Source organism: Dermacentor variabilis, chromosome 1 (genome assembly GCF_050947875.1).
Source record: "Dermacentor variabilis isolate Ectoservices chromosome 1, ASM5094787v1, whole genome shotgun sequence".
NCBI classification, from domain to species: domain Eukaryota; kingdom Metazoa; phylum Arthropoda; class Arachnida; order Ixodida; family Ixodidae; genus Dermacentor; species Dermacentor variabilis.
In genome coordinates, this window is record NC_134568.1 from 149,131,211 (window position 1) to 149,144,771 (window position 13,561).

Consider the following 13,561-nt stretch of genomic DNA (forward strand, 5'->3'; position numbering starts at 1 on the left):
GAACGCAGACACGAATAATAGGTCAGGCAGAAGCAGGAACAAAAAAGCGCGAAAGCGGTAGGCATTCTATACTTCCGCCGCACCACCACCCGCGCATGGATCAGATGTGCAGTAGGTCAGCAAGTAGAAGGACATGTCAATATGTGCTCAAATTCATAGACGGCGCATAAGAAATTAAATAAATATTACGTTGATAAATGGGAACGAGAATAGAAATTGAACCGAGGGGTCCTATTTTTGTGAGTCAAAACCACATGAAGCCAACAGCTAATGAAGCCAAAGAAAGCATAGAGAAAATTATTTGTTGTTAAATTTAAACTAGAAATTACATCAAGAATTATTACATGGTTAAGAATTTGTATATTATGATTTATTTCATGCTAACATTGCAGCATAATCAGTTTTCCTCCGTAATGTTGTTTAGCGCTACAATTTGCAGTCGCCCTCCAATAGCACAGCCTTCATACTGATGTCGCTGGCAATTGGCTTTCAACCGGATGTGTGTCCACCTTTGCCACCCGTGCGAATCTACACACAAACAAAAACACACACGCGCGCGCACGCACATGCACACGCGCGAAGTGATACAGAGAAAGAGAAAACATGCAGAATTGATACTGAGCGCGTATTTATCAATTCCGTGTGACTAATAAAGACAAGAACATCTGAACTTCTGAGAATGCATATTGAACCTAACTTATAAGATCGTGATTAAAGTGGAATGCTCTAAATTAGTGTATATACTATTAGGTCTTGCAATTATGAGTGAGTGTTCTTTTGACACATTCTGTTACATTCACCCATCATTTGGCGGCATTCTCACGCTTTCTAGGTATTTCGTAATTAGGAAATAACTTTCGACCTTTTTTTTTTTCTTAAAAGAAGAAATGTTCGTTGACCCAGTCTAAGGGGCTAGGTAAAAGGTGGAAGTTTACAATCTAAATAAAAGCCATATATAAGGGTAAGTATATTTAACAAAAGTCCTCATATTTCGTTTGCGAAACGGGAAAATAAATGAAAAATAAAGTTTGCATTTCGACACCTGCAGGTTTCGAACCTAGGTCGCAATGATAAAATGTGGCTGCTAGTTCAATGCGCCAAATACTGAGCTAGCTGCCGGCCCTATTTTTTCTTACTGCATGGAAAACGAGAGATTCGTACATTCAGTTGTGGCAAAATCTAAAACACTGGTGTAGAGAGGCTCTCAAAATTCAAGCGAAGGAACATAAGCGTCTATCTAACGGGTTGGACTAGGCCAGTGCCTCCCTTTTGTAGGTGAGATGTTTCTAGAACCGTGCATGGCCATAGCATTCGCTGGAGCAAAAAGCAACGCACGCGTGTCTAGTTTTTGAAGTGCACCAGCGTGAGTGGCCTTGTCTAGTTTTTGATGTTTATCCTCTTGTGATCATACATTGCTCACTATATCTCTGCCTCTCACTTTTTCTATCCCCTTAGCTTTCACACCTGTGTAGGGTGGTAAAACAGAAGCTCACCTCTGTATTTATCTCAATGGTTCGTCCAGTCAACCTCTCTGCTTTCCTGTTTGATTTCTCTTTCGCCCTCTCTGGTGGCTCATATCGCGACAACAAAAGACTACGCACAGTGTAAGTGCACCAAAGCCTGGCGAAAGCAATGCGGCCTTAATAAACTGATTCACACAACTGTGTGTGCGGAGACAACACTCGGCAATAGCAAAATATTTTTTGACAGCGCACACCTGCCTTGCGCGTGCCGTTAATTGCTTGCCGGAGGTTAACCACCAGTGCACGGCACTCAGTCGCAGGTGCGTTCACAACTGTAAGCACAGAAGAAGCAGCAAGCATGGATGTCGCGCAGCCGGGACAATCCGGCAGCCGCAACCGCCGCAGCAGCCGTGTTCCGCTGCGCGGCTGCCGGAGAAGCACGACCGAAATGTAGACCGCGGAGGACAAAAAGAAATAAAAATTAACGCGTGGCCGCTGAGTTCCTGCGGATTCTGCTGAAGATGGCCGCGCACACACACGCGCGCGGTCGGCCGTCTTGTTGTCCACGTTTCCTTCTGTGCCCTCGGCGCGACAGCGAGGGTCCCCTAATTTAGGTCAGCCTCGTGAGTTTCTTGCGCGTTTTCTTCCCTCGGCGTGTGTGGGTGCTGTGCAGAGCCGCGCGACTCCCGCGCCGGCTTTCCTCCCCGAATTGTGCTTTCCCCCCGCGGTGGCCCCCTTTCCCTTGGTCACGTAAACGGGCCTGCCATTGGCGCCGGCCAACGCTGGCTGGCCCGACGTCAGCGTTTCTTTCTTGCCGCGCGCACGTGCAGCTGGCCCGGTCCACTGGCACCACCTTTCCACGGGGCCCGGCAACGCTCCACAGACCCCACGGGTGGCCAGCGCCAGTCGCTCGTCTACACTCGGCATCTTCGGGTCATGAGCAGCGGCCGCCGACTTACGGAACGTTGAGGCGCCATCCGTCCAGCAGCAGCCACCAGCTCTCTAGCGTCTCGACCACCGCGCGTGCTGGAGTAGTACAGGTCCACCCGGCATCCGCACCTCTGGCAGCATGGGGCTCGGCCCGTGGAAGACGACGCTCCTGCTACTCGCGGTGCAGGCGGCTGTAGCGCAGACGACGCCGGATGAGACGACGACCCTGCCGCCGACCACCGACGAGCCGCCGACGACAACGCCCGACGCAGCCGAGGCCGTGCGCCAGTCGTGGGCAAAGGTGGAGTCGATGCTCAAGTCGACGGTGGACACCCAGCTGCGCCGGCTTTTGCCGCAAATGCTGCGCGCCAGCGGCGAAGCCGGCATGTCACCCGAGTGCCAGGCGGCCAACTTCAAGGTCATGCTCGGACTGCGCCAGCTCAAGTCCTGGGCCATCAGACGTGAGTGCGAAGCCCGCGAACGGTGATGCGCGCGCGCTGAGACAAGGATCGCAGTGACAGATGCCCTTTGCCCCTGATACGAGCTAGAATATATTCCAGTTCATCCTAGAATATATTCTAGACGCATGCGCGATTATGTTATTTATAAAAAGTGTCAAAACGCAGAAAAATCCAAATAGGTGAAACAGTCGTCGTTCATGGTAACGCCACTGTAGTTTGGGTTTCCTTATTAATTCGTTCATACGTTCAAGGATTTCGCATATAGCTAACACAACGGGCAAAAAGTATGTTTGCCTTCGAAATAAGGTGATTTATTTTGGTATGTATGTACGTACACATAGGAAACACGCTGCTCTCGCACGTTATTATCTGCTCTGGAAAAAAAAAAAGACAAAACACTTTCGCACATGCCGAAAGTTTACAGAAGGGAGTTCAAAGGCCGGTAATCAAGTTTACGTGACTTCTTTATTCATGTACAAAGAACTGGCTCAGAAACATTGTCCCTCTAATTCAGAAGCTGCACTCAAATGTTGCTTTTTGTCTCGTAACATAGTGTTCACGCAGAGCTGTCGTACTCCTTACGATGACAACATCAATCAGTTAATTCAGTGGCTATACAGTGATGATCCGCGGAAACAAATTCACGCGCTTTCAGAAACGTTCGCCCAATTGAAGCATGGTTGAAGTTACATGTGCCTGCTCACAACTGTCACATTTATCTTCTTGACGTGGTTTTGGCCAACAGTTTATGCCGTTTCTAGAGTGCGTTCTCTGTATAGGCAGACTGTGCTACTCAATATCATCGTTTAGTTTGCCGCTCTGCATGCTGGTGTGATTACGAATAGGCGCATTTATGGTGACGGTGAATGATGGATTGAGCAGATGTCCAAACAGAGTGGCTTCTATACTCTCTCTTCTGAGAGTACCACTGCGATTACGCCTGAACTACTTGGCGTTATTTATCCCAGTCGCATTTCACGTTAGCCACGAACATGGTTACCAAATACTACCGGAAACGTCTCCGCGGTATATAGAAGCGCTGCAGTGCCTGCTGATAACAATTCAGTACATTTTCGCAGATACTTGGTGACAAAACTCGAGTGCCGTCCGCAAATGACCATGGTATACGAAGCGAGCTTCTCGTTACTACACCGATCGCTATAATGAGTGGCGTGCACCCGAACACCGGCTGACGTGGAAATGTTCTTACATGAGAGAAGTTTTGTGAGCACGGACCCGGAGGTGTCGTAGTTTCTGTTTGCCGGGCTTCCAATTTCAGCAATGCGTGATCCAAAAACTGAGAACTGGCGTGAAAGTGTCGGGTATGAGCAGTGTTGTCTTTTTTTAAGAAACAATTAATACAGTTTAACATATACTATCTTAAACACAGTGCTCTTGCAATAGTGATGCCTCAGTTGTTGTCATTCTTTTTTTTTCAGTGTACAAAGACAGCGATAAGCTTTTACAGAGCTTGTTATCCACAGTAGCGCTAGAAAGCTGCTAGGTATATGCTGTATAGTGGTCGGCCACCGACTGAAGTAAGTACACCTAAACTATAGACCACATGAAAAAGAATCTGACTGAAAAGTGGTTCTATCATTCGGTAGTTTGTTTCTTGTTTTTATCCTAGGGCGACAGTAGCTTAATTGTGTTTAATCAGGGCCGTGCAGTGTTTCGGACGTTGTGAGTGGCCATGGTTCTCTTAAACATTTCCAAAAGAAACGTCTGTTTGGTGAAGGTTGCGATAGAGGCTGTTCACGGCTCAGCTTTGCGCTATACCTCGCTGTTCGCTTTGAGTGCGGCTACTAAAAGTTGCGCGTGCCTATTTGTACGTGCGAAGCTCCAGCACGGCGGTATTTTACCATTGTTCCGTGCGTCGAGCCGGCGTTTCAAACCAGCGCCGCACTACCTTCCCTTCAAGCTACTGCTTTCCGGAACTGCAGTTCATTAAGCCCAGGTTGCCGTCAATTAAATGCAAATAGTATGGTGCGATCAGCGTGTTTAAAAACGAAAACAATGAATAGAATGTATAACTGTCATCGCGTATCTGCTCAGAGGTTGCCACTGTTGGTGTGTTCAAAGATAATCTTCAAAGTACTTGAGCAGCCAGGATAGTTCTTTTTTTTTTTTGCAAGAATGATTTCGTTAATATCATTCGCTATGTTCAGAACATAATGTGCTTGTTTCGTTTTGAATACTCCGTTGAGCATTAGCTTTTTCAGCCCGTTGTGCTCTTTTGCACTCTGAAAAAAATTGTAGGTAGTTTTGGGTCTTAAGTCCTAAAGCTACACTTGACACCGTGGTGGAGGGCTGCGGAGGAATCTTTTCCCACTTAAGCTCTGAAACGTTCACTGAGGTGCCATCGCACTGGCGTTATTGCATGCTTTAACCCATGCATGCGCGATGCGTTTTGAGAGACACAAAATACAGGAATGCGAGTGCATTCCGCTCCCAAACACACATTTGAAAAGTACTTGAAAGAATCGTAACAAAAGAAAAAGAAGCAAGAGAACAGCACCGTCAAGGAGATAAAGAAACAATAACATAGAAGCACGACCAAGAGTACCTTCGTCGACATCGTCGACAGCGAGACGGAGGCACGCATACCAGAGCTCGGCGAGAAGAGCACACTCGCCTTGTCGGCTCGCGCTGAAAAGGAACGGTGCCCAATAAGACACGCCCGTGAAAGACGGCGTTGATTGGGATCGCGGTCTCCCTTGTACCAGGAAGGAAGCTTCCGACACGCCGGCCGGAAAGCACGATATCGGGACACCGCGCCGTGGGCCGCGAGGAGGAGAGACGGCGGAGCTGCGTGCCGCCGGGCGATCGCGCTCACTTGCTCAGCGCGCGGCGGCCACCGCTAGAAAATCCGGAAGCTGAGCGCAGCGATTCGGACGCGAAGCGCGGCCGGCGCTATGAGGAAAAATACCATAAAGTAAAAGCAGTCTCGCGGCCACGCAGACGCGGTCATCGGACGGTGCGCGCGTTGCGCGAGGAAAGCTGCGCGGGCAGGAGACAACTGCCAGCGCCGACAGAAGCGAATGGAGATTGACAGCCTGTGCGAGAGGAATTCGCGACGAAGCTGGAGCCGATGTTTTCTTACTTTTTTCTTTTCTCTCTGTCTCTGTTAGCGTGACCGTAGGGCAGTAGGGTTCTGCCATCAAACGCTGTTCATTTCACGCTATTCTGCTGTATAGTTTAACCTTTCGCTTCCAGAATTTAGTTCGTTCGCATATGACAAGTTCCGGAAATCACTGAATGAGGTCATGTGGGGAAAGCCGCCACTTTCTTAGCAGGAATTCTCGCCTTCATGTCCGCGGCAATCTTGGCCGCTCTGCTTGCGCGGGCACTTTTGATGTGTAAATAGGGGCAGGTTGGCAGGAACCGGACGGGAGAATAGAAGGCGGCGACTATCAGAACATGCATTCCTTCTAATGGGGCGTCGGCCTCTGTGAATCATATTCTCTTGTACATGTATACTGATTGTTTTCAACCACTTTGCACCTTATCTGCCGATGGCTTGTTGACAGCATATCTTTTTTTTTTTTTTGAGACTGTAGTGTCGACAAAGATTCGTCTACATTGTCGCGGCGCGTTCACTGGAATGCGAGCTCTTCTCCGCCCACGGCACCGAAAGTGATCGCCTCTCTTCGAAGAACGTCGATAACATTTATACTAGTGACCAGAATTAAATTGCTGCCTAATTTTACGCGACAGAAAAAAGTTGGGTGCCACTAGCTTTTAAGTGCCATCTTTTACCCTTCATCTTGTTGTCATGACTTACAGTCCCAACCTTTGAAACTAGAGAACGCATGACAGTTCTGCTCTCCATATTAGCAAGATGCTACTTTGGGGTATTATTTGCTGCTTTCTTTCGAGTGTAGTATAATCACTCCATTTAACCCTGCACGTTTCAATGCGGCGGAAGAAGGGCACCTCATACTATGCAAAACTTTTCTGGAAAAATGATTTTCTGGTAGCTGGCCTACCAGATAATTTCTGTAGTGCTCTGCTTTTTGTTTTCACTGCTTTTGTTTCTAACATACTTTCATTACATGAGGGGAAATTTGCTTAAACCCGCCATTTATGTACGAGAAGAACGAAACTTGCCAGCAGCAGAACATTTTTTATTTTTGTTATGTCCTCCAACGTACTATCTCGTTCATACCGAGCGAAGTAACATTAGTCTTAGCCTTAATATACAACGTCTGAAAAAGGCATCGGAAGAATGTGTTCTCTTCGTTATTCGAAAACACGAGTGTTCTTAAACAGCAGAACAAGGTACATGCGGATGGAATGTAAACATTGAATACACGTTACTTCCTGTATGCAGGTCGCTTACCCAGCAGGGTTCTTACGCATGCTTGCACGAATACCTCATAGTAATGCATCAGCAGCCAGGTCATATTTGACCAATTCATTTTTCCGCTTTGTAATACTATAAATGCTAAGGCATTTATATGGTAAGCAGTCGTCGAAGGAATTACAGAGGAGTTATACTGCCTTACGGTGGCATTGTACAAGGCGATTGGGCATGCAATATGGGCATGCCGTTCAGTTTTGCTAGCTCGCTCTTAAGTTTTTATTATTATTATTATTATTATTACTAGTATCATTATCATTATTATCAATATTTATTTATTTATTTATTTATTTATTTATTTATTTATTTATTTATTTATTTATTTATATTGCACTCCGTCCTATTTACACCATTCGTTTGGTGCGGTACCAGTATCAAGAACGTACCTTTTGTGATCACTGCCTTGGATTCAGGAGCTGAATAGATTAAATTATGAAGTTGTTTATTTGAAAAATAAAAAGAGAGAAGGAATGAGATAAAGACAGGAAAAGAAAGGAGGAAGGCACAACATATCACATCACACACAGAGTCTAGTCCATAAGTTGACAAGAATTCCAGCACAGATTTCGTAAAAAAACTGGGAGGGATCACGAGTCATTCACATCCCGTGAAAATAGAACGACACTGTGCCAAGCTTAGCTATTTGTTGCGCATCCGAGCTAAGCTTAGATTGGAGCCTGAATTGAGCTCGGCGATCTTCACCTTGCGTCGAACTGCATCCACACATTGCACAGAAATATCTCGCACGCAATGTACGTTCAGCGTAGGTTTTTCATCCCCACAACCACCACCACCACCATATCGCTATCGTACTCTTTCATTAGTCTTCCTTGCCTTTAATTTAAGCTCCTCTTCCTCGCTCTCTACATCTCATAATTCAACATCTCTCTTAAGAGAGCAACAGTTTCAGTATAGTGCCACCATAACCTTATTTTAAACAAAATCAACACACACACACACACACACACACACACACACACACACACACACACACATATATATATATATATATATATATATATATATATATATATCGGTACAAAGGGTGAGTGAGTGAGTGAATAAACTTTTATTTGGTCCAGCAAAGCGCAATGAAACGCGCACCCGGCTAATCCCACGACGGGACTGACTGATCTAGTCTGCCGGACCGATTGCGGGCGCGCTGGACGGCCAGGATTTGGTCCTCAAAGACGGGACTTCGCAGGAGCGCGTCCCACTCTTTCTTGGTGAACTTCGGGCCAGGTCCCAGCAAGTAAAATACGCCGGAAGCGAAAGTGGAGAAAGAGGTGGAAGACGTGGGTCCTACGATTTGAACAGTTATTTGTGCCTTGGCGATCATTAAAGCAGTCCCTGAACCCTCTCCGGAGATTGCAGTATATATATATATATATATATATATATATATATATATATATATATATATATATATATATATATATATATATATATATATATATATAAAGAGAGAGAGAGAGAGAGAGAGAGAGAGAGAGAGAGAAAGGACATTTGGAAGGAAATGACAAGAGGAAATATCACCTCCCGTTCGACACGTTTTGGCGGCGACGTCGCTTCCACCGTGGTAGCACCCGTTTTCCTGCTCCATAGACACCGAATTCACTCCCGTAAGTTCACGCGGTGACGCCTGTCAGCGGCATGTTCACGTGGCTCGATTATTCGGGCATCGGCAGAGGACAGCGAGTAGCAGCAGCGCCGTGTGGCCGACCGCACGGGGACGGCGCGTTCCCGAGACCCCGAGAGGATTCGGTGCGAACGTTGGGCGTGTGCGTCCCTTTCGCGTTGGGCAACCGAACGCCGCCTGCGGCTGCAGGTTTCGCTGCCGCTCGCCCCCACCCCGGTTGCGGCCGCAGCAAGGGGGTCATTTATACGGGAGCGCGCTCGGTATCGCGCCCCGGCGATTCCGGTCAGTGGAACGCTCCGCGGAGCAAACAGCCGAGGCACTTTGCTCGCCGGCCCCACGACGGGGGGGGGGCTGGCCTTTCTTCATTTTGTCAAACACCACGCGTGCTGATCATCTTCTATCTGTGCGTGCTCACTCACTCGACCGACGTCTCGCTCTCCGTTAAAGCTGACAAGGGGTTGCGCGTCCGACTGCGAAAGGGGTCGTCATTCGTCATTCCTAACATTTTGCCTCGGCCTGTAATTAAACACTGACGGCGCCGCCGGGAAGCTTCGCTTTCAACAGCGGTGCAAGTCAACAAAGATGGCTGCGCGAGAGGGTCGGCCCTTGTTTTTGATTTTGAATATGCGCCATTTCGTGTTCGAATAATTATTTCACGGAAGATCGCCATCTCTCAAGAGCAACCATCAGTGAACTTAATCAACCATTCAGCCAACGAAACAAACAAAATCACTAATCACGCTTCAGTCGTTTCACGTTTCATGTCCTATCGATATTTTAGAGGCATTTGTGATAGTTGCATGTAAGGAGTGTGACAATGTACGCGGCCACGTGTATTGCGACGGATGCACCAAGGGGAAGTCAAGCTTACGCTTCTACCTTCCAATGACTCGTGACGAGGAGAAAGTGTGTGGCAGAAAAGACAGAGGGAGGTTAACAGCGCCAGTTGGGCGAATTGGTCGAGCATCGCGAGCGTGTAAACACGGTCAACAGGCGTCGTCATTTCTTTTGTCGATGTTTGTTAACGGCGTTTACACGCTCACAGAGAGGTTAACCAGACGCACGACCGGTCCGCACCAAATCTTATCAAGCAAAACTACCGAAACACGTCGTGCATCCCAACAAGTTCTTGAGAACGTGTGCATTTACATTTACATGAATTAGTGCGCAACTTTCTTATTGGTTATGGAAACAACTAGAGGCGACTAATGGCAAAGCATGTACCCACCGAAACAGCAACAAATTCGCCTTTGTTTCAGGGCGGATCATGGGCGACATCACGTAAAAGGAGTGGAGGGCCCCTTGGTTGCACACAATAAACTATAGTGAGGCAAGGCTAACGGCCGAAGAAATGGCCAGACAGCACAACAGGCCCTTTCTGCGCTTCGGAGATGCACCCTTAAGCGCCGTAGACTCATTTCACGTGCGCAAGAATACTTCGACATAGACAAATAAAAGAAGACGAAAAAAAGCGGGCAGGAGTGCAGTAATTTGCATCTGCAGGTTCCTTTCTCCACAAACGGACAGGCCGCACTGGGAGCACGCGGTGCAGGGAGCAGAGCGGCACAGCTGGGTCGGCGGCTCTGCGTGAGCGTAGAGCAAGCGATCCGGGACGCTTCTGAAGCACGGCGAGTCCGAGCGACCGCCACCAAAGGCGCTCCCGCGTACATTCTGTCTCCGCTGACAGAACGGAGAGGAAATGAGGCCGGCCTAGAAGACAGCGTTCCGGACCGCGTGGAACGAAATGCCCTTCGCTGCCAGAGAGAGCCGGAGATGTCGAGAGCGCCCGCTCCAAGCCTACTTCGTTGTCGTTTTTCTCGAGAGAGCGCTCTCGGAGCGGCGTTTCCATGCGAGAAGCGTCCAACTCTGAGCTGCTGCAGTTGCTCCGTTTTCAGTTAGCGAAGTGGAGCGGATGGGAACATGTCGAACTGGTGCCGCTATTTTGGTAACCGTTTAAGGTAAACAAGACGGAGCTGGCCGCTAGAACACGCAATGGCCATGTGTTTCGCCTAGCACGGCACCGTGCCTTTCACGCGTTCCTGATAAGCGGTGTTGGCATTCTTTGGTGCCCTCGATCTCGTGTTCGCCAGCTACGCCGACTCCGGAAGTGATTTTGCCACACGATTCCCGCCGCACTGGAGCTTACCTTTTATATAAACCTGTACACAATGCTGAAAGGGTTGCCACATCACATAAGCGGCGTATTTCAATATTAAGGCACTTTGTGTCGTCCGCATATGAGTGACTGAACGAAAGAAAGAAATATTTCCGCCCGTAACGCGAAGAATTGATGCAGTATTTGCCGAAATGTAGTTCGCAGTAGCCCTTAGAAAGTAAAAAAAAAGAAATGTTCGAGTCGTTTTCTTTTGTGGAAGTTGAATCTACCGGTGGTGAAGTGGAAAGACTCGGATTTTTCTTCATCCGCGTACCTATCCTGATTTAGCCAATGGCTCTACTAAAACAACCCTTTAGCTTCTTACTGCTGGATTCGTTCGACTTTTCTCAAATTCATGTTTCGGGTACCCAATTATTACCTCACGCGCTATCCTTAAAAATAAAGAAAGAGAAATGAACAAAAAAAAACCTCGGTGTCTTTCCACTCTGTGAAGAAGGATGACCAGCGAAGCTGTGTATGTGGGCCCCTTAATGGCGAATTGCACCTCCACCGCGGGTCGGTCCGGCATTTCACGATCTTCGGGATCAGCGCACGTATGGGGAGTGCTTAACGCCTGCTTCACCTCCGCCGCGGGTCGGTCCGGCATTGCACTATGTTCGGGATCGGCCTACGTAATGACGTTTTATTCTAGTAAGGCCACGTCAATCACGGCGCGTACTCGACGGCACGAACGCAGGCGGCGTTTGACGCGGACGCCGGAGGAGAAGGCTCGAGTTTTGTGCAGAGACGCGGACACGACACTGGGGGAACTAGCCTTTAACAGCTTCGCTGCAAAAACAAGACGACGTTACTGACATCGAGTGAACATGCGAAGAAACCGAGTGCTAGAAGAACAAGACTTATAAAGATAACCAGACGTGATCAATCGTTGTAGTTACATGTAGAAGTAGAAACCCTAATTTAGCATCACCTCCCCAACTCTGAAGGCGATGTGATTGAACACGAAGGCACGGATGCCAGTTCTATGCAGTACACATATGTTGAGCGGGCGTTAGCCAATCATGCCAGCTATACTGACGCGATCGCCGTCTCCAGTATCAGTGTTTTCCACTGCTGTAGTACCGACAGACTGACTGAGAGGTAGAACCGTGGACTCTCAATATGTCGGTCGTAAGTTCGAACCCTTGTGGCACAATGAAAAATTTTCTTTCGTTGTAATCTTTTTGCAAAATTGTTTGGTATTCCAGCGACGACACCGGCAGATATCAAAACAACCAGGGGCCCATAACAGATATCGCTCTAAGAAAAAAAAAAAAAAAGAAGCCTACCTGGTTTGGCGAGTATAGCAGTAATCTTAAGAACAAGTGTCCTGAGCCGAAGCTTCAGATGCTATGAGCAAGGGAGAGATGAGATATGGAGCCCACTCGTTTTATACCTAAAGAGGAGGTTAGTGACAATAATACATCTCCTCAAATTTCGCGGCGGAAAGTCATGGGGCACATCGGTGCGGTCAATGTTGGAGCTTTATAAGGCCTTTTTCATTGGTTTCGCAAGATACAACCTCCCTGTGCTTTGCAACACCTGCAAAACAAACCTGCGTGTACTCCAGGGACTACAAGCTCAAGCCCTGTAAGAACGAATCTCCGTCTTCCGAAGTGTTCGTTTACAGCGGCAGCGATTGTCATAGCTTTAGATCACCCAATATCAACGTACATAGCCACCGACGCTCTCAAGGCGCATATTTGGCACGTTGCCCGACTACCTTCTTACCATCTTGCTGATTTACCTCCAGAAAGGCCATACACAACTTTCAGTCGTATAATTGTTGCCAATCGTACCTCGTTGCCATTGAACTACATGCCTGCAGCCAGACCATCCTTACCTTTATGATGCTTGCACAAACCTGACATGCGCCTCACCATCCCAGGAATCACGAAGAAAGCTAACGTGCCGTTGTATTGCCCTGAAGCAGGCCAAATTAGTACTTTTACACAAGAAGCACAGTGGCCGCGCACATGTTTAAATCGATGGCTCGGCCACACCTACAAGTTCAGCTGCCGCTGTGGTGATACCAGCAAGATCAGTCAAAATACAGCAAAAAACGGGACATGTATCATTAACGACAGCTGCTGAACTGATAGCCTTGCGTGCGGCTCTTCATGTCATTCAGGAGGAACCTCCCCATGCATGGTCAGTATTCTGTGATTCCAAGGCAGTCCTACAGAGTGTACTCTCAGCACTACGCCATAGATCACATCAGCAGCTCATCGCAAAGGTCAGAGAAGTCCACCATCACATAGTTATATCATCACTATATAATATATCAGTGTGGCATACATGGCAATGATCGAGCGGACGCAGCTGCCCGATCTGCCCATGACGGCATCAACTGCGTTGCCATTCCTCTTTCGAGAGCCGATACAACGAAAAAACTTTCCGCACTTGCGCGTGAATTAACATTAGCTCAATGAATTCATCGGAATTTACAAGTGCATACCTTCATACCCTGGAACCTAATTTACAGCTCCGCATTCCGCCCGACCTTCCGCGACGTAACTGCACCCTTCTAGTCCGTCTATAGCTTGGAGT

At 47.9% G+C, this 13,561-nt stretch overlaps 1 protein-coding gene across 1 annotated transcript in view; it reads left to right on the forward strand.

Moving 5' to 3' along the window:
* Positions 1 to 2,532: 2,532 nt before the first annotated feature.
* The window catches only part of LOC142587708 (nose resistant to fluoxetine protein 6-like), a 79,706-nt gene continuing 68,677 nt past the window's right edge, over positions 2,533 to 13,561 (forward strand). Inside the window, exon 1 of the mRNA XM_075698938.1 lies at positions 2,533 to 2,854. Within this exon, the coding sequence (XP_075555053.1) occupies positions 2,533 to 2,854 (322 nt within the window). The remainder of the gene's footprint in view (positions 2,855 to 13,561) is intronic.